Source organism: Antedon mediterranea, chromosome 10 (genome assembly GCF_964355755.1).
Source record: "Antedon mediterranea chromosome 10, ecAntMedi1.1, whole genome shotgun sequence".
NCBI classification, from domain to species: domain Eukaryota; kingdom Metazoa; phylum Echinodermata; class Crinoidea; order Comatulida; family Antedonidae; genus Antedon; species Antedon mediterranea.
Window position 1 is genome coordinate 3,648,281 of NC_092679.1, and position 21,172 is coordinate 3,669,452.

The 21,172-nt window shown below is 36.8% G+C and overlaps 2 protein-coding genes and 1 non-coding gene across 6 annotated transcripts; 2 read left to right on the forward strand and 1 right to left on the reverse strand.

Annotated features, from left to right (window-relative positions):
* On the reverse strand, positions 1–11,418 carry LOC140059760 (tyrosyl-DNA phosphodiesterase 1-like). 4 transcript variants are annotated; one of them, XM_072105643.1, is made up of 15 exons: positions 11,245–11,418; positions 6,948–8,607; positions 4,497–4,863; positions 4,149–4,367; positions 3,824–3,923; positions 3,235–3,366; positions 2,904–2,996; positions 2,564–2,737; positions 2,397–2,475; positions 2,078–2,248; positions 1,818–1,933; positions 1,603–1,710; positions 1,398–1,500; positions 781–889; positions 1–585 (listed from the first exon to the last, which is right to left on the reverse strand). In XM_072105643.1, the coding sequence occupies exons 2-15, from the start codon at positions 6,948–6,950 to the stop codon at positions 512–514; spliced, it is 1,848 nt and encodes a 615-aa protein (XP_071961744.1). In that variant the 5' UTR covers positions 6,951–8,607; positions 11,245–11,418; the 3' UTR covers positions 1–511. The 4 variants fall into 4 exon arrangements, with proteins under 4 accessions (XP_071961744.1, XP_071961745.1, XP_071961743.1 ...); XM_072105644.1 differs by lacking the exon at positions 11,245–11,418 and having other exon boundaries at positions 6,948–8,725; XM_072105642.1 differs by lacking the exons at positions 6,948–8,607; positions 11,245–11,418 and adding an exon at positions 5,277–5,368.
* LOC140059761 (uncharacterized) lies at positions 11,414–16,246 on the forward strand. Its single transcript, XM_072105646.1, has 7 exons — positions 11,414–11,499; positions 11,892–12,094; positions 12,431–12,509; positions 12,840–12,956; positions 13,425–13,586; positions 14,431–14,510; positions 14,625–16,246. The coding sequence occupies exons 1-7, from the start codon at positions 11,487–11,489 to the stop codon at positions 15,639–15,641; spliced, it is 1,671 nt and encodes a 556-aa protein (XP_071961747.1). The 5' UTR covers positions 11,414–11,486; the 3' UTR covers positions 15,642–16,246.
* A 1,873-nt stretch (positions 16,247–18,119) lies between these two features.
* Trnal-uag (transfer RNA leucine (anticodon UAG)) lies at positions 18,120–18,201 on the forward strand. Its single transcript has one exon. It is a non-coding gene; the product is annotated as a tRNA-Leu (tRNA).
* The last annotated feature ends 2,971 nt before the right edge of the window (positions 18,202–21,172 follow it).

The following is a 21,172-nucleotide window of genomic DNA, read 5'->3' on the forward strand; positions in this document are numbered from 1 at the left end:
CCAACAAACAACTTTATTAGAAAATATTAAGATAATATTATTTATATTTAGGATATGTAGCATTTCAGAAAACCCTCAAACAAAAATTGATACGTTGCCTCCTAGAAGATAATTTTTATTCTGTAACTTTCAGTTTTCTTTAACATAAGTTTCTCTAGAACTTGGTGAGGCTCAGTTCCGGTCCAACATGACCATCTAAAGCTCTGTCTACACTATCAAACTAGTTTGACAAAAAAAAGTGTGATATGCCCAACCATGGAGGTAAAAAATTAGTTAATAATTTATACATCCATGGCCCAACTATGGTAGTGATATGACATCATCATGTCCATATATGGGCAAATCACATTTTGTTGGCACAACAAAGTTTGATAGTGTATTCAGAGCTTAAGAACCATTTTTTCCCTTGCTGCTTTAATTATGTATTGTCCAATCTTAAAATGTGTTGGAAGTAGAGTACTGTAGGCTCATTGTAGAAAGTTTTTCATTGGTTGGATAAAACATCATTTTGTTATGAAGGAATCCAAGCGTTTCCATGGGAATCTGGTTTCTCAGCATGGGCAATATCCCATATCCACGGAGAATCTATAGAAAAAAAATCATTTACATAAATAATAATAAATGATTTAAATCATAATTAATACAGTATTTTTCTATAAGAAATTTGGAAAATGTTCAACTCCAGACAGCTCTACTAAGAATTTAAATGTCTAAAAACCACAAAAATAATTTTCATTTTAATCAATGATAATTGTCAATTTAGATAAGACGTTTTATTACCGTTTGGTTGATATGGCTTCAGTGGTAGATCCCAAGGGAGTGGAAAGTGTAGACAGTGTTGACTACTTTCAGTGTCATCAACTGAGAAGTGGCCACTGCCATTTTGATTCTAAAAATAGAAGAAACAAAATAATAAGTAATTTTGAATTCTAATTTGTTCTTATTAATTAGCATTAATTAAAAATGTCGATGAATTGAATTGAAGATTAACACTTATTCTACAAAATATTTTTGTTCAGAGTTTAAAAGTAAAGGTTAAAACAAAAGAATTCCAGAATTGCATCGGTTTCATAAACTAGTTCTTAAAATGATAAATCTTCTTATATAGCCTGACTGACATACAGTAGCTAGAATTGTTCCATTGAAATATTAATATTGAATCCAAAATTAAATGATAGCCAACTAAGACCATTTAGGCCTTGTCTGCACTATTAAACTTTATGTGACAACAAATGTGATGTGCCCATATATGGACATGATGATGTCATATCACTACCATACAGTATTTAGGTACCGGTATATCACTACCATATTTGGGCACATCACACTTTTTTTTGTCAAACTATTTTGATAGTGTAGACAGAGATTTATAGCAATAGATTGGCAAAAAAACTTACAAAATTCTTAGGTAAAAACAGAACACCAATTTCATAAGATCTGATCATCAACTGAGTGTTTTTCTTTTCCAAAGCTCCCCACGCAGCTTTCGACAAATTGGCACTTGGAATAAAAATCACAAAAAAAGAGAAAATAACTTGTCAATGAATTACCATAGTTGATTGGAATAAAATAATATTATATAAATATAATTCTTACATTTACCTCGTTACCAGAAACCAAGAGATCTTGGACTGGTCAGGAGAAACTCTGGCGTAGGTCTTGATATGCGGACTTGCTCTAGAGCGCCCTCTAACAGAGGAAGACCACTGACTGGATACAAAAAAGTCAGAAATTGGAATATTCAGATATCATAACTTTGGCCTAAACACATTTTATTAAGTTAGCTGTTTAATTTGAATGGAAAGTACCATACTTACTGTAAAAAAGTATTAAAATATTGCTGTTTAACGGCCGTCCTTGAACTGTACGGTATCGATGAACCTGCGGGGTAACCCTCTAAACTCACACGAACATTGTCTACTGATGGAAAAATCTATGATAAAAATTAAAATCTGAGGCATAGGCCTACTGGACTTGAGGAGCTGTAAAAAGTTATCATTTATTCAATTTATGTTCTCAATTCTGTACATCCACGTGTCACTTCTTGTTTACAAACAAACAATAAATAACAACTTACCAGCTTTAGAAGTGATGGATTTGACGTAGTTCCCTTTGGTGTTGTACTTAGGCTCTCTAACCATTCACTACATAACCATTTGTTCTTATCTGGACCTAAAGAGCCTACACTGGAGAATTGGCCAACCACAGACCAGTTCTTAGCTTCTGTGTTAGCATGTTCTTTTAATAGCTTTAAAAAAGAAAAAAAATATAGCATAATTAAAGGATGTAAAATGAATTTTACATTTGTAGGAATGAATTTGAAAGCTTCCAAGGAAATGTTGGGTTTTGGGAGCGTTTCGTATTTAGGGAGACTAATAGTTTTTCATTTTTCTTACTTTTCTGAATTTCATATGTCCCCACTTTGTCTTGCTTTCACCTTGATGTCGGCCTGGTACAGACGCAATGATATAAACCCTTTTGACAAAAGAACACAACAATTTAATTTTGTATGTTTTTTTTATCGGTGAATCGCAATGTTCTCTCAATAAATGTACATACATACCTGGCCTCTGTCATGTCATGTTGTAAGAGGTGCTCCTGCCACTGTGTTAACCCCTTTGTTTTATAGGCTGCGATGTACTCAAGCAGGTCAACTTTGAAATTAGTAATGGAGTTTCCCATTTGTGCAGTAGGGGTGTCATGCTTTAGTTTTGGGAAAAGTGGACTAATCCATACTCTGTAACAGATAATAAGTCTATGTTTCAAGATATTGCCATGCTACAGTTTGATGTGTAGACAGAGCTTGAGAAAAAGACATTGGCATATTAAAATGTCAACATTTCCATTGCATTTCTTATAAGTTCACAAAGTATACATTATGGCGTTATATACTTCAACCATACCCTTGAGATTTCTGGTGCCAATCCGATTCAACTAGATTCGCTGTATGTATCACAACCCGTAGTCCATCTTGGTACAATAGAATCATCATTTTACTAAAATAAATTAAATTAATATGTTTAGCATTATTTATAAAGCTCTGTCTACACTATCAACCTAGTTTGACAAAAAAGTGTGATGTGGCCAAATATGGTAGTGATATGCTTAAATATGGTAGTGATATGACATCATCATGTCCATTATTATGGGCACATCACATTTTTTGGCACATAAAGTTTGATAGTGTAGACAGAGCTTTATGTACAAAACAGACCGGGAGTATATGTGACTAACCTATGATGAGTACCATACATTATCTCCAGCCTAGCCTGGCATAATCGGATATTAGGATATGCCGAAGCCTCCTCATGAAGGGCGTTTTTGCTATCTTGCTTTTCGCCATGTACCAATAGCAGAGGCTTAGACCTAGAGAAAGACAAACATTAGTTTTATTGCTCTACTGGTGTCAGATGACATTGCAGATAGTGTGATGCCAATGGGCTTGTTTGTTTGTTATTATTTCTTTATATCTGGTCGACCTCTTCAGTCAAAGATTGGTCTCTCAGAGGGTCCAGTTATGATCAGTGGATGTGATGTACTATTACACTGGGGTAACCCCCTACTCGTCTTAAAAGATGTACTCTAGGTTCTTTAAAGTGCACATGAGCTAGATGTATACACTGGACCTACAGTTTATACTTGTTCTACCACCAGAACCATGGAGCGACTGAGCCTCGAACCCTTGCCAATGTTATGGCTACGTAATTATGTTTCCACTGTCTTAACCGCTCAGCCACTCACTCACTGATGCATTCTTGGCTGGTATTGGAGGAATGCTATTGCAAGCCTGCCTTTTCGCAGGGGTTGTCATCTGCATATTTACCTGAATTTGGGATGATATTGTCGCATAAGCCAAGAGATGTCATGGCAGTAATTAAATTGTACTGATGCTTCAAGCTCTCCCATCGCTGGTGATAATATTTCTGAAAGAAAGAAATCGGGAAGCTCAGCTGCATTGTGAATAACCCATGAACAACCATGGAGGTTTATTTTTACCTCCATTGTACAACTATACCCAAAAGAGGTTCTGCACATTAAAGGAAGAAGATGAGAAACCAATTATAGTATAATACTGACTAACTATATCGTGACTGCACAAAGTTCGAGACCACACCAGATGGAAACCAAGTGTGAATACATTATAGTACCTGAAATATCAACAGCTTTATTGTTAAATTTCGGGGAAATTCCTGTGACCTTTGACATGAGAAATGAGAATGGTTCTGTTGCTTGTAATGCATCAATAACTGTTGAAGTTGTTGCATTGTCAGATCCTTTTTTCTTCTTCGCTGATTGTCCACTATCATCCATGTTTATCTTCCTTTTCTTTGCTTTTGTATGGCTGGATCCTTCATCACTATCAGATTCTAAAAATAGAAAATTACTAAATCTATTTTCATTGTGAAATACTTACGTCTTTGGTTGAAATTAAAAATATACATCAATGCTTTAAATATAAGTTTTTTTCTTCAAACAATTGGTTGTTGGTTCTTCACCTGAATGATAAAATTCCTGTTGGTGGACTGGATTTTTACGATAACATTTTCGTCCATATTCGCAGCGAGGGCGTGGGTCATGCTTAACTGTCATACTCTTTTGCAAATTGTCCGATTTCTCATCATTGGGAGACGTTTTTGATTCTGCATTTGTTTTTGGAATTTTGTAAGTGCCGTGTAAAATAGATTGACTAGAGGAAGCCTGATCATTGCAACTAGATTTTGTTGGTTTCTTTTTTTTACTGGGGGAATGTTCATCATTTTCATCTTCTGATGACCCCGAAATATCGTGACCCAGTGACAATGATAGCGCTAGTTTGGTGTCTCGGTCCTCCATCTCCCTCCGCCTCCTATCTTCTTCATCAAACTGAAATAATATTGAAAATTTCTTTTATATTAAATTAATATAGAATATAAAATTGTAATTAATAATAATTATAATTACATTGATTTGCAAATTTGGTTTTTTTTACCGGTTATCTAACTATAAATAATAAATTATGTAGTACGTCTTATTGGATGAGTTATCACTTTATATAAAAAATTGAAATAAATATTTTATTTTTATTTTATTGGAGCCCCAGCAGAAGTTAGAACCTGGTGGGGCTCTGTAACTTTATGTACAGCAGCTAGTGCAGCACTGTGTCTCAAACAAAGGCAACAGTCTGGCCCCCGGTCTGGCCTAGGAAACCGAGCACATGTTCAAGTCAATTGAATGCCTAAACAATCTTCCGAATTGAATCAAATACTGTTTAGCAGAAATTAAAGTTAAATTGTAACCTTTCGTTGTAATTCAGCTGCATATTTTTCATCGGCTGTTTGCATTTTTCCTCCCAAAACTTTATTTATTGCAAAACGTACATATTGTTGATTTTTTGTTTTGTCAAAAAAAATGTTTTGGTTTTTAAAAAAAAATAGAGGGCGCTCACATAATTTCTTAATTTTGTATCCTGTGGTTTGATGATTTTTTGGTACGACGGTGTCACGGTGATGATGCGTGTGCCCGTCGTTGTTAAAGTGGAGCTACACTCAGACTTTCTCAGCTTATATTATGTTTAAGTATGTTTAATTGAAAGTGATTACATAACAAAAACCAGGAAAAATACGGAAATATTTTCCAAAAACTCATTTCTAAAAAATCGGTCAGAAAATAGTGTTTTTTAACAAATTACAGTTTTTCAGTAACTTAGGGGTTATTAGTTTACAATACGTCGCGAAACGCGTTACACTTAGCGACTGACGCGTTTTAGTCGCTGGTCAACGCATTGTGGAAATGTCTCCCCTTTGGTAAATTATGTGTCGAAAAATGGGGAATAAATTTTATACACACAATTAATACGATTTGTTTAGGCCTAACTAATATTTCCGATAAGAATGTCAGTATAATTTACATGTAACCTCATGATTTTCACTGTACAACAACAGCATAATAATCTTATCAGATTGCTTTTAACTTTAAGCCGTCTGCTCAGCCTAGCTAGCCTTGAATTTTTGTCTAGAGGCCTTTGTATTCATAGGCATGGTCGTTTCGCCCCATTTATCGTTCCTGGGTTTTCTCGCACATTAAGAATTGTGGAACACAAAATCCTATACAGAACAAGAGTAGTAAAGAATAGTAAAGCGATGTGCAAAAGCTTAGACCTGACTGAAAAGCAACTACTATTCAGGCACCCTATCATGGCCCATGGGTAGGCCAAGGTCGGGTGACAGCAAAACAAACTTCACTGCTGTCAGCCTAGCCTAGCTAGAGGCCAAGCCACTAAGCAGCATCGGTACATACCTACACTCTAGTAGTAGGCCTAGGCCTAGCTTTATTGAATATATAGATCAATCTCGTTAAATTTGACATTTTAGTAATAGTCTCATAATCACATTATTACACTGTGAAACATAATAGGGTCACATTCAGAATGTTTTAATATACTTTTCGCCCGTCAAAAATAACATCGCGACAAAATAACAGATCGCCAGCTGCAGTAGTGTGATTGTGAAAAATGTCACGTGATCGTACTCCCTAGCAAAATAAAAAACCCAATTGGACCTGAACGGGGGAAAGTGTCTATTTACGCAAAATTGCGCAATGTATACGTGATAAAAATACCAGAAATAGAAAGATCTGGAAAAATTACATAAATAGACATTTTACATTTTTTTTTTGGTGAAGAAATGAATTTTTTAGGATTATTCAAATATACCCCCCTTTTGCATGTAAAAGAATAGGAAATTACAAGGTATCCCCCCAAAACGCAAAAAGGCGTGATTTTCAAGAAAATCGTACTCATTGAAAAAAAATTCAAAAAAATATGAAGTATAAGGGATGATATTTTTAAATAATAGTTGAAATGTATGAAAAATAGTAATTTTCTGGGTGGAGCTCCACTTTAAAGAGATTGCTAGTCTCTTGGTTTAGTTCCTTAACTACGATAAAAGACTACAACGTAAAATACTCACCATTATAATAGTCTTTGTATGATAATAATGAGTGAGTAGTAATAATATAGGTTTAGTTTCCGTCGTCGACTTCTCAAGTGTCCCAAACGTACTTGACGTTCCAAGATACGCACGGCGGAGCGCGTCCAGGTGTTTAGAACGACGCGCTCCGCTTAAGCATCTGTGTAGCGGCACTACATTCCTCCTTGTTTTATTTCTTTTGTCTTCCCTCTTGTTCTTCTACACACGTACTTGCTCTTTCTTTCTTTTCTTCCACTTCATTTTTCTTCTTTTTTTTTTTTTTTAAACACAACAATAACACAACATACATATATAGAATTCCAGAAAAAGAAACTACCAAGAACCCGATAAGAATTTTGTTAAAAAAAATGAACTAATTGGAATTAATTTTAAAATTAATTTAAATAAATTTTCATTAATTTGGTCTTGGATTTTTTTTTTTTTTTTTTTTTAACCTATTCATAGGCAAACTGGGCGTGGAAGTGGAGGTTTTCCAAGAATCCCTCCAACATCCTAACCGCCGCTGCCCTCAGCTGGCCACTTCCCGGCTGAGCCAAACGCTCCACCACCTCCCGATTGGCATTGAATGCCGACCGCAGAGCAACTCTGTCGGCCCGCCTTAACTGGCATAACAGTGGCGTGGGTGAATGCCGTGCTTGGCGTGATGATGGTCCGGTCCGTTGACGTAGTGGTCCAGTTGGCTTAGGAAATCGACGGCGTCTGGGCTCCGCCGAGGTAGGCCTACCATACCTCTGGCACAGCTCCACAAATGCCCCCTTATTATCCCTAGTGGCTCTCGCCACCAGGAAAAGGAGACACCGAGTGTGGAGCAGACCCAGCGGTGACACTAACGGCGATAGAGTGTTCGACTCGGGCATCTCGAGCCCCGCCGCCTCGCCCATCGACTCCATCATCTTCCTTAGAGATTTGGTGAAGAAGAATCCAGGCTGGATTCTCCCCTCGGCGTTGAAAAGTGCTACCGCCTTGGTGACACTCCCGCCGCACTCCGGAACGAGTTTCACTAACTCCTGGATGAAACTCCAGCGCCGAGATGAGGTGGTCGACGATACCTCCGGCGATGTTTCCGTCATGAATGGCGGTATGTGGTGCGTCAGGTGTTGTTTTGGGTTTTCGGGCACCCGGCCACATCCTGCCACTGGACACAGGAATGCCCGACGTGACCGCTTACCCGATTCCCTCTGACCGCCTTCAGGATGAGGTCTTTTGTTGTCTTTCGACCGTTTGTCGGCCTTTCCCTGAGATTTAACTTTTGGTACCGCCCCAGCACTAGGTGGAACAGCACTGGTCGCCGTACCAACGAGACGGACGTCTCGGCACGCAAAGTCCGACTCCTTACTTTCCCGGAGTTCGCCATACCTTCACGGCTGGCGCGGCGGGAAGCAACTCTTTACGAAAAATGGAGGGGGACTTTGGCCTCTCCGGCGATCCTGCCAAGACCTCTGGCGTCTCTCTGCCCTCAACTACTGGCGGATCTAGGTCCCCGACCTCCATCGCCACATCATCTTCTTCCAATCCAGTAGGTGAAGGTGGAGACTTTCGTTTCGCAGCTGGTTTGCCCAACGGCGGGAAGTCTTCCACCTGCAGCAGGAACAATTCCTCCTCCACCCGTTACTCGATCGGAAGTAGTGCAGTTATCCATCTGTAGAACATTAAGAGGCAAAACACAAGTTTAGTACAAGATAGTATTTCTACCCCTCGATTACAAATTGTTGGGACGAAAACTCTGGCGCCTGTAACAAATAGTGATCATCGTTTCCGCCAGAGGAGTTCCATCTCTTCAGAGCTAGTTACCGAGTTATTTGTGATGTCACTGCCGTGAAGAATGTACAACGTAAGTAGTACATGGCTGCTTTCCCCTTCTTACCTAAGTGAAAAGCCTCCTTCTTCTCCGCCAGGTTCCATCCACTAATTCGGGCATACCCCTCAAATCTATCCCAGAAAATGTACCAGTCATTTTGACCGAAAAATTCCAGGTTTCTCTGAGGGCGGAAAGGTAGTCTTTTCCGACGCTCACCTCGCCATTCTTCATTATGACCGTATCAACCACGCAAGTGGTCCTTATCCACATAATAAACTCAGCGCGGATCACGTCCGAAACTTCCGCCATTACTCTCTCTTCGGACGTACTCGTTCGTATTGTCCTCATTACCGCGATCTCGATTATTGTAATCGAAACCTCGACAATCAGTCCGAACTTGACCGACATCGTCCGAGTAGCGTTTATAGCGATTACCGTCGATGTACCCCCGTGGCGACATTCCCATTCTACTACCCCGATTTAGGATACCGTCGTTCAGGCTCTCAATCTCTTGCGTCCCCTTGGCGATTTATTGATCGCCAAGGAACTCGACCGCGTTCCATAGGCACAAACCTATTGGACTCGCCGCCAGTTCGTTCATCGAAACGCATGTTGTCATCGCCCGGATAATGAGAGTCGCGATTTCAGATATATATCCCCATTAGGAGTACCGTAGTTGGAACAGGAATTAAACCGCCTATCCGTGGTTACATTCGACACAGAGTTAACGTCAGGAATAACTGCTCCTCCTCCCCGTTAAAACTAATCGACGCATTCTTTGAAGTCACCTGATTATTAGGATTAACTTCAAGATCAGACCCTTCAAAGACCTCGTCAGTAGGCCTACTATCCTTTTATGATTTTCGCCGATGTCGGCGCATTATTATTATTTTTTTTTTTTAACAGAGCCGGTGTTTTCTTCGTTATAAGCAAACACCGAATAAAGCACGTAGTTGATGCCATAGCTATCTAGATCCGCAACTAATGTTACGTCTCCCGATCGCGTGCAAGAACTCGTTCCGACCTCCAACCATTTCCCTCAGTCTTCTTACATTGAGCGAACTAGTTTACCATAAAACTCGCCCTTCTTCTAGTATACTCGTTCAGAATTACCGAGTTATACTGTGACTGAACTAAATTTACCGTTGGAATCTTTCGATTGAATTAGTCACCAATGAATATAGTAGGCACATTTAGAAAGAACACACAGAACAATATCACAATGTAAGCTAATAATAAATTCTTTATAATCTCAAATAAATGTCCACTTCATTGATTCCTAAAACAACTACAACCCAACAGTAAATAATCGCGTAATAATAGAATTCTGAGCATTCGCCTGAGCGTACCGGCGTGCGTATAACTAAAACTCACATCCACATCCTAAAAATAGTATTCTAAAAATAGGATGTTTCCGTAAAGTAAATAGCCAATCAGAAACTATTAGTACATAGAATTCTTTCATTGCTCAACCAATCAGAGTACGCACGTAACCGCGTCATCATCGCTTGCATTTTCATTCCCTGGATAATGCACAGCTCGCGCTGCACGACCCTCTCAGGTAGCGAGTATGCAAATGCAATGATCTGATTGGTTGCTGTAGCCTAGCCAATCGTATGATGCCCAAGAACTGCGCGGCAGTTTGTTCGAATGGAATAAGACCTGGATGAGATCTGAAACAATATCGAAAAACTATCGCCCAAAACTCGGCGGAGGATCTAGGCCTAGGCCTACCCTAATACAATTGACCAGCATACCTTAAATACATTCTCAACCATCTTCCCTCTAATGAAAAAAGATTTTTTTTTTTTTTCAAAAAAGGCAAAGTTTTTATTTATTTTTGCGGTTCCTGATAAACTAATAAAATAAATAAATAAATTCTTCCAACACTGCCGACTTCCAGTGAAGGAACGACGTAAACAACTGGCCCACTAATATGATAACTAATACTTCCTAGCCTAACCTAATCGTATATTTTCCGAAATCGGACATGAAACACGGGCCATGTCGTTTCGTTCTGGAATCACGAGTCCAACGGGTTAACATACAAAACCCATTCACGTCACGAGCGTGAACATTCATGTCACGAGCATGAAATTCATGTCACGAGCATGAATAATAATATTCTTATACTACAGTTTCATCTAGTATAGGCCAATCGTTCATTCGTCGAATATTAAATATAAAAAATAAAAATAATAAATCCTAATCAACTATTCATCCCCAACTCTCGGAGAGAACATGAACTTATAAGAAACATTCACGTTCTTATCCTCGAGACGGTGATGAATTGGCGAGGGCCGATACATTGCATGTAAATAAATAAACAACGCACGTCCAGATTCGCGTATTTTCGGCGTCATATTTCGCCAGAAAAATATCGCGTTTAATTTTAATCCTCGTCGCCAATAAAGAGATTGCTAGTCTCTTGGTTTAGTTCCTTAACTACGATAAAAGACTACAACGTAAAATACTCACCATTATAATAGTCTTTGTATGATAATAATGAGTGAGTAGTAATAATATAGGTTTAGTTTCCGTCGTCGACTTCTCAAGTGTCCCAAACGTACTTGACGTTCCAAGATACGCACGGCGGAGCGCGTCCAGGTGTTTAGAACGACGCGCTCCGCTTAAGCATCTGTGTAGCGGCACTACATTGTTTTTAGGCTTGGCTAGTTAGGAATTTTTTTAAATTTCACTGTATTTTAGCTACACAAACCATGGCTTCAAACGGTAAGTCTATTTTGAATACATATTTATATTTAAGTTCTACAATTTATTATTGTTATGCTGTAAAGTTTGAAATCCATCATAATAAACGCATAAATAAATAGGCCAGTACCGGCGTACACCACCACCAGGCTAGGCCTGGCTAAGCTCGACTCATAAATAGAAGCCAGTTAATGAGTTAGGCTAAGCCTATCTCCCCGTGTAGAGTAGGAAAGGAGTTGTAGGCTGTCAGGGCAACCCTAGCTAGCCTAGGCCAGAGCTAAAAAAGTTATTTAGAGGCTTTGTGTAGCTAGGCCTAGATAGATTTACTTTTATTTAAAATTGAATGTCTAGGCTAGCTAGGCCTACATCAAACTTTCACTGGACTGCAACTTTTTTTAAATTTTCTTTTTTAGAAATGTCGGAATGGATAAAGTTTTTTACAAGTGCTGGTGTACCGGCTGGGGCAGCGACAACATACGCAGTCACATTTATTGATAATCGTATACAGAAAACAATGCTTTTAGATATAACAAAAGAATATCTTAAAGAAATGGGTATCAATGTTATGGGAGATATCATATCCATCTTGAAATACTGTAAAACATATCATGCCCAGGTAAAAATAAAAACTTCTGCGAGTAGAGAACTGGTGTCTGCCAAGTTGAGATTGGTTTGTTAAAAAAGATTGTGATGTATGCACATTAATGTAGTGGTGTGTGTCGATAATGTTCTGAGGTGTGTTTGTAAAACAGTTCTGTTTATTTATCGATTTTGAGGGTAATTTTTTATGTAGTATCTTTAGATAGTCTGGACCTCAATCACAATGTGGCTGACACTGGTTCTTTAACTTCAAGTAAAAAAAGAAACCATTAACTAAGAAATAAGGCTAATCCACTTTTTAGCTTCTTTTTCATTAGCATCTACTAATTTTTTATTTTGTTCTTCAATGCAGTATGAACGTGATAAGCCAGCCGTATCAGCCATGCCAGTTTCAGATGACGGAAAAGTGGAGGTGAAAAGACAGACAACTGGTATGAAAAAATTATATTTTCAAAATACTGTTGTGATTTTAGATATCTTTTTATTCACTCTTCCCTAGTTTTTAATCAACAAAGAGGTCATAAAGTGTCACAATTCTAACAATGCGAACAAAAGAATGATTTTCAGTTACATAATGATTGAAATTAGTCAATGACCTAAAATACATAAGTCTATTAAAACAACTGTTACACCCTCTTAACATTTACACATGTGTTACTGTGAACAATAGAACAGTGGAACACAGTTAGACGCCAATTTGAGACTAAAAACTGGTTACAAAACTTTTCACTTGTTTTCCTAAACTCACTTTTTCATTAAAGCTGGTAGTCGAATGCTTGAACATTACATGCGTAAACAAGGTGTGATGGATGGAGGTGACTGCAAGGTCAAGGTGTCGACAGGAATGGCGGCAAGACTGGGAGCTGTGCCTGCAGTAGGTAGGTAGATGAATGATGGCCTGATTTATTAATAGCATATGTATTTTTATATTCATTATGTTTTTGAGATATATTTTTTACCTATATTTTTATACTTACAATTTATATATATTTTCATTATTATTTTTGTTAAACTTCAATTTAAATGTTTTATTTGAGATTGCAATAAACTTTCCTCGTATCGTACTGAGGAATGGTTAGTGTTGCCACCAAAAAGCTCTGCAATTTCTTTCTGGCTGTTTTACCTTATAATTTTTATTTAGCTCTTTTCATATTTTATTTTGTAACTAGTAATTTTCCTTTTGATTTACTATATACATTTATACTATATATACCAGGCATGTTGTACACTATAAATAACTTCTTCAGACAACTTTTTTCTTTTGTAAAGCTCTGTCTAAACTACTTTGACAAAAAGGTGTGATGTGCTCAATGGTAGTGATATACCCCTTTTTTTTTTGTTTACAGGTGCCAAGAAAAATGCTGTAGCAATGCCTCAGTCTGTTGAAGTCGTACCAATGAAGAAGGTTCGACGTGTTACACCAGAACAAGAAGGCAAATACATCATAAATATGCCAGAGGGTACTACTGCCAAGACTAAAAAGATACTAGAAGACCAGAAAGCACAGGGTATGGTACTTAATTTTCTCTTAAGCTCTGTCTACACTAGTCACACAGAAAGATATTAGGCAGATATTGTGGTTTAAATTAACCAGTCTATAACTTTCAATATTGAATATCGAAACTTGGCAGATTATAGGCGCTTGACCTTTGACAAGATCGCCTAAAATTTATAATTTAAAACTACGATACTTAGTATTGTATATTCAGGAATAGCCGCTCCATAGTCTCTTTGCTTTTCTTCCTTATATCTTATTCTTATTAACTCAAAATTAATTTTACTAACAAACATTACTATTTATATGCCTAGTGTGTAAACATTATTGACATAATTTCATTAAACATCCACATACAGTACAACTCTTCTTAACAATTTTTTCAATCTTCTATCAACTAAAAGTCGTAGTTAGTCATGTCTCGGGTCACATTCTATGGTCACCGTACAGATAGGCTACTACATCAGTACTTCTATGAATGGATGACTAGTTGGTGACAAGAACGCTAGTTGGTCATACCCAGTACCGTTTTGATTTTACGATCATTCGGGAAACCACCTCATGACATAATATAATCTCCCAATAATGTATAATTTTACCAATTCTACTAGTTTACTATTCTCATCTAATTTGATTTACCTTCGGCCAGCCCATTAATATATATTACCCATCCCCATCTAAAATATAGCGGACTCTTCTGACAATTCTATGTTATCTTTACCGGTACATAAAGTATTGAAAGATAAACACACCCTTTGGAAATATAGGTATATTATGGCAAATTTTTCTTTTCTTAACATACTAATTTAATGTTTAATATCTCATAATGAAATAAATGTTCATAATTTTTTAATTAGCTGTTATTCAGGGTAAAAAGACAGTGTTTGACAGACTTGGAGATGAAAGCAAACAAAAAACCTCACCAATTAAAAAAATGGTAAATTTGAATGATTGTTTGATATTTTTATTTGTATATATTAATTATAAAGAAAGGAATAACACTGTTTATTTTATTGAATGTATGATCCATTTTTTAATATTGATTTTACAGGAAAGTCCGAATTCTGTCTTCAAAAGACTGGGTGGAAAGAAAAAGGTCCGTTCATTGTCAGAAATTTCTGATTCAGTTTGTGAGTATGAAGGAGTGTTAAGATCACCACCAAACAGCACCGGAAAGATCTTCACCAGAGTGGCAAGAACCAAAGTGGTAGCAACATCATCACCTGGTGTCGCTTCACGTCTTGGGGCTAAGGTACTCCAGACTGGAACTCCTGGCATTACTTCTCGTCTTGGAGCCCAGGTACTCCAGTCTGGATCTCCTGGTGTTACTTCACGTCTTGGGGCTAAGGTACTCCAGATCGGAACTTCTGGTGTCCCTTCTCGCCTTGGGGCTAAGGTTACTACCCCAAAGAGAATCCAACCTCCAGTTACTTCAACATCAAACACATCAAAGATGGACCAGATGAACTTGAAAATGAACATTAAAGATCGGTTAGGGCAACAAAAACAAGAAGTCTCCAGTACAAGTCAAAATGTGCCAAGAAAATCACAAGCCATTGCCTCTTCAATCAAGAAATCTGTGATTACTTTAGATAAGTCTGGTCTTAAAAGAAGCATTGGTGTTAAGCAAGGGTTAGGTATCAAAAAAGGCAGTGGTGTAGTCAAGAGGCTTGGGACACAACTCAAATCAGCTGAACAAACGGTAACGATTCGCATCCCGAATAATAAACTAGGCAAGTCAACGGCCATGTTAGCTCGACTCGGAGCAAAGGCAACCACCGGTGGTAGCACAGTTACGAGAGGAAGTCTAAGACAGACAGGAATGCATGTACGTTTAGGTACGCCAGCGAAGATTGCAGCTAGCCCTAGTGTCAAGGAAAGGCTAGGGCTCCAGAAAGCCGAGGCTAGCTCAACCACTCCATCTGTTACAGTCATGATCAACCAGAAAAAGGCAGGCCTAAAATCAGCCAAATTAAATGCAAAGCGAATGAAAAATTTAAACCTTACAAGAACTGTTTCTAACTCTGCAGTAAAAAATGTCTTTAGCCGGCTAGGTTCATCGGAATAAAATAAATTCCATTATTTATTTGATAATGGTATAATTTCTTGTCACAAGTAATCATTGGTGTGTAATACTGTACTTAATGTTTTAACTTATTAAATACTGTACATACTTTGTGGAATTAATTGTAGCATATGAAATGTACTTTTAACTTCTTATCAGGCAAAATTTTATAGATTCAGTTTTTAGATTTTAAATGAGTTTATGCTTTTTCCCCAGTAAGTTATTTTTGGTCAAGGCTGATCTCGCACAGAATTTCTACATTTTGTCAGATTTTTATGCTTTTTATATTTGGATTTTCCTTTGAAAATTTCACTATTTTAAGTTGTAATATTAAAGGTTTTTTTTTTAATGTCTGAGGTGTTTTAACAATAGAATGTATTATGTATTATTTTATGCAAGGATGCAATACTATTGCGAATAGGATAGGAGTGTTAAAACATAATATCAATAGAGAGAGCACTTCCCCTTGAAGCCTGGTTTCCATTAAAATCGCTACACGCGCATGATGTTGCCGACGCAATCGGGAAGGCTCCCCGATTCATAGCAGTCAAATCGGCAAAGTTCAACCATGTTCAACTTTGCCGATTTTGTCGGCGATGAATCGTATACGCGTACCAAAGAATATTTAGCGCTCACATACTAGATCCCCGATAAATTCTAGCATAAAAAGCAGGCCTAATCTGCCTCTAAATATCTACCTTAAGTCACTTCTATGTCTCTCAACCTCAATGATACTGGCATCGTTATTATTTTTAATGTGTAGTGTTTAAACAAGTATTTAAAACCTTATTTGCTCAGATGTCTATTTCGCAAATCATCAATGTTGTATGTTTACTGTACTATTTCCCAGTGAGTTTACCTGCTGTCTGCCATGCAAACATTCCTTGTACAGTAACATACAATTCATCCATTTAATAGGCTATCTTAGTATTCAAAGTTACCATATAATATTTAACAGTACCTCCAATAAGGGTATTAAATAAATTCCTGTTTTTACATTTCTATTTAAAGCTCTGTTTACACTATCAAACCCCTGATCAAACTAGTTTGACAAAAAAGTGATGTGCCTAAATATTGTAGTGATATGCCCAAATATGGAAGTGATATATGTCAAAGACTGATTTCCCAGAGGGCCCAGTTGGTGATCAGTGGCTGTGATGTACTAATACACCGGGGTAACCCCCTACTCGTCTCGAAAGATGTACTAGGTTCTTTAAAGTGCACACGAGCAAGTTGTGTACACTGGACCTACGGTTTATAGTCCTTATCCGAGAAGACTCGTTCTACCACCAGAACCATGGAGTAAGTGAGCCTCGAACCCCTGCCGATGTTATGGCTACGTGATTACGGTTCCACTGTCTTAACCGCTCGGCCACTCACTCATAGTGTCCATATTATGGGCACATCACATTTTTTTGTCAAAGTACAGACAGACCTTAACAGTTGAATCACAGTGAATTTGATGTGATAGGATCCAATAACTTAGTGTTGATATTAGTCAAAAAAAGTATTCTTAAAACTAAGTATTATCCAGTGTTTTTAATTAAAAAACTGAGAGGAAGTTGAAGTAATAGTATTTTGGTCCTGCAACAACATTTTTTTTTCAAAACAGATAAATGAAGTGGGTAAAAAACTATTGACATATGAATTGAAAACTGACTACAGTAACAACATAAATAAGATTTTAAGATTTAAATTGTGAAATAAAAAATATATTATTATTGCAATTATTTCAGCGTGTGTTTATTTCATTTTATGTAAGAAATATTTAAAAAGAAATATTTCTTTCTAATTATCTAGTTTAGTCTCTTGGAACTTGTGCAGTGCTTGGTGCATTTAATAAATTATTCTTGATAAACATCGATTGTAAAAAAGTAATACATTATTTTAATTTAAAGTTAATTTAGGCCTACAGTATCATCATAAAGACTTATCTTTTTGTAAAGATCTTAGAAATTTAAAAACCAATTTACTTGTTGTCCATACTATCTAATTTATTGTCATGAACTTTATTGGTTCTCTGTAGAGGCCTACTAATAAACTATTGTAACAAGAACAACCACAGTAGATGCAAACCTACGTCCAATCTAAGGTATGGGCACTATAATAATAATAACAGTACTGTATATTGAATCATTATTATTAGAACTTAGTCCGCTAAATGACGGTCTACTTTAACCAGGCTTGAATAGTCCTAGGCCTAAAAACTGTATCTAATTCAAATGCACCGCGCTCACAGCCACACTGACCGGTATTCGCCAGATAACAAACAGGAAAAAGCTTGCGTAGGCGAGAAAAGCCATGTTTTCTATGTTGTTTCAGTATATAGAACAGCTATATTAAGTATTACACAATTTTAGAGAAATGAAACAAGGATAGTTTGTATAATAATACAGTAAAATCTCAAAATATTAAACTGAAAATCCAAAATATTTTGTTCAGCAAGATTGCGGTAAAGTAGAACCATTATACTCTCAACAAGGTAGCGTGGCCGAGCGGTCTAAGGCGCTGGTTTTAGGCACCAGTCATTTCGATGGCGTGGGTTCGAATCCCACCGCTGCCAGATATTTTTTATTTACTATTTCAAATTTTTTGTTCTTTCTTTAAATTCGTTTTTTTTACATTTAAATTTCGTAAATAGATACATTTTTTGTAGAGTACAAGAATTTTCTTTTATAATTTTTCTTTAAACATTTTTTTATGATAATAAAAATAATTATATTTTTTTTTAATTTACCAGAAATAGCCTATAATTTATAAAAATTTTTTTTATTTAACAACACCAAAAAAAAAAAATCATCCTAGCCTTCTAAAGGTTATATGCTATTTAATATTAAGCCAATTTTAAGTCTATCGAATTCTTTAAATTAAATACTAGGTATAATAAAAGGATCTGCAGACGCATGTGAATAAATAAAAAGAACCATATCAAACTAGAAATAATTTACATTCATTTCACTAAATCGCCACAGTGTTAATTACAATACATAAATACGAACAACGTACTATACTTACAATACAATATATTTATACAGATCGTTGCACTGGACTCAATATGTCACTCACATTCATTCATCATCGACAAATTTATAAAATTCAATTCACTTTTGTCAAAATTGTCCACAAATAGGCGGAACAGAATACATACATAATACATCGACATCATTGTATATAGTCTACATATCAAAAACAAACTTCATTTCATTTATTTATTTAACCAAAAAAACATAAGATAAAATACAACCAATTTGATTGCACTTGCACACAGTGATAATAAATAGGATTCAGTTTAGCACTGTGCGCTACCATACCCATTTTGATTGCACTACTTGCACACAGTGATAATAAATAGGATTTAGTTTAGCACTGTGCGCTACCATATTCATTTTGGTTGCACTCGAGCACAGTGATAATAAATAGGATTTAGTTTAGCACTCTGTGCGCTACCATATCCATTTTGGTTGCACTCGCACACAGTGATAATAAATAGGATTTAGTTTAACACTGTGCGCTACCATATCCATTTTGGTTGCACTCGCACACAGTGATAATAAATAGGATTTGGTTTAACACTGTGCGCTACCATATCCATTTTGGTTGCACTCGCACACAGTGATAATAAATAGGATTTAGTTTAGCACTGTGCGCTACCATACCCATTTTGATTGCACTTGCACACAGTGATAATAAATAGGATTTAGTTTAGCACTGTGCGCTACCATATTCATTTTGGTTGCACTCGCACACAGTTATAATAAATAGGATTTAGTTTAGCACTGTGCGCTACCATATCCATTTTGGTTACACTCGCGCACAGTGATATTATAAATAGGATTTAGTTTAACACTGTGCGCTACCATACCCATTTTGGTTACACTCGCGCACAGTGATAATAAATAGGATTTAGTTTAGCACTGTGCGCTACCATATCCATTTTGGTTACACTCGCGCACAGTGATAATAAATAGGATTTAGTTTAACACTGTGCGCTACCATACCAATTTGGTTGCACTCGCGCACAGTGATAATAAATAGGATTTAGTTTAGCACTGTGCGCTACCATATCCATTTTGGTTACACTCGCGCACAGTGATAATAAATATGATTTAGTTTAGCACTGTGCGCTACCATACCCATTTTAGTTACACTCGCGCACAGTGATAATAAATAGGATTTAGTTTAGCACTGTGCGCTACCATATCCATTTTGGTTACACTCGCGCACAGTGATAATAAATAGGATTTAGTTTAACACTGTGCGCTACCATACCAATTTGGTTGCACTCGCGCACAGTGATAATAAATAGGATTTAGTTTAGCACTGTGAGCTACCATACCCATTTTGATTGCACTCGCACACAGTGATAATAAATAGGATTTAGTTTAGCAGTGTGCGCTACCATATCCATTTTGGTTGCACTCGCGCACAGTAGTGATAAATAGGATTTAGTTTAGCACTGTGCGCTACCATACCGATTTTGGTTACACTCGCGCACAGTGATAATAAATAGGATTTTATAGTTTAACACTGTGCGCTACCATACCAATTTGGTTGCACTCGCGCACAGTGATAATAAATAGGATTTAGTTTAGCACTGTGGGCTACCATACCAATTTGGTTGCACTCGCGCACAGTGATAATAAATAGGATTTAGTTTAACACTGTGCGCTACCATACCAATTTGGTTGCACTCGCGCACAGTGATAATAAATAGGATTTAGTTTAGCACTGTGCGCTACCATACCGATTTTGGTTACACTCGCGCACAGTGATATAAATAGGATTTAGTTTAGCACTGTGCGCTACCATACCAATTTGGTTGCACTCGCGCACAGTGATAATAAATAGGATTTAGTTTAGCACTGTGCGCTACCATATCCATTTTGGTTGCATCCGAGCACAATGATTATAAATAGGATTTAGTGTAGCGCACAGTGCTAAACTAAATCCTATTCATTATCACTGTGCCGGTCTGAAAATAATATCATTTTTGTTATTTGTGAAGTTATTAATAAACCAATTTTGTTGATTTTCAATAGGCATATAGTCTACACCCAAAAATTCAGAATGGTAACTTGAAAACTGTAACGTGCTAACAAACAAACAAACAAACAAACATACAAACATACAAACAAACAAACATACAAAGTAAATACTGTACTTGGCAAAATTGTATTTTGCCAAGTTAGTAACAAACAAACAAACAGACAAACAAACACACGCGGTCGATTACATGTACCTCATTGGCGGAGGTAAAAAATGGTTTAATTCAATTATACATTAAATAAAAGGTTTGCGGATGACACTCCGACTAAAAATAAATAAATGAATTGGTTGTATGATATATACAGGTGGTGTAAACTTCCTGATTTATATGCCTGTGATCTGTTGGGTTATTTTGTTTGTTTGATATATTGACGTATCTTGTTTAAACTCTCTAAAAAAATAATTGCCTCTGTCGCCTACAACTTGTTTGATTAGTAACGTTCATTATGAGCTGTTCATTCATACTAAGCCGACTACCACCACCACCA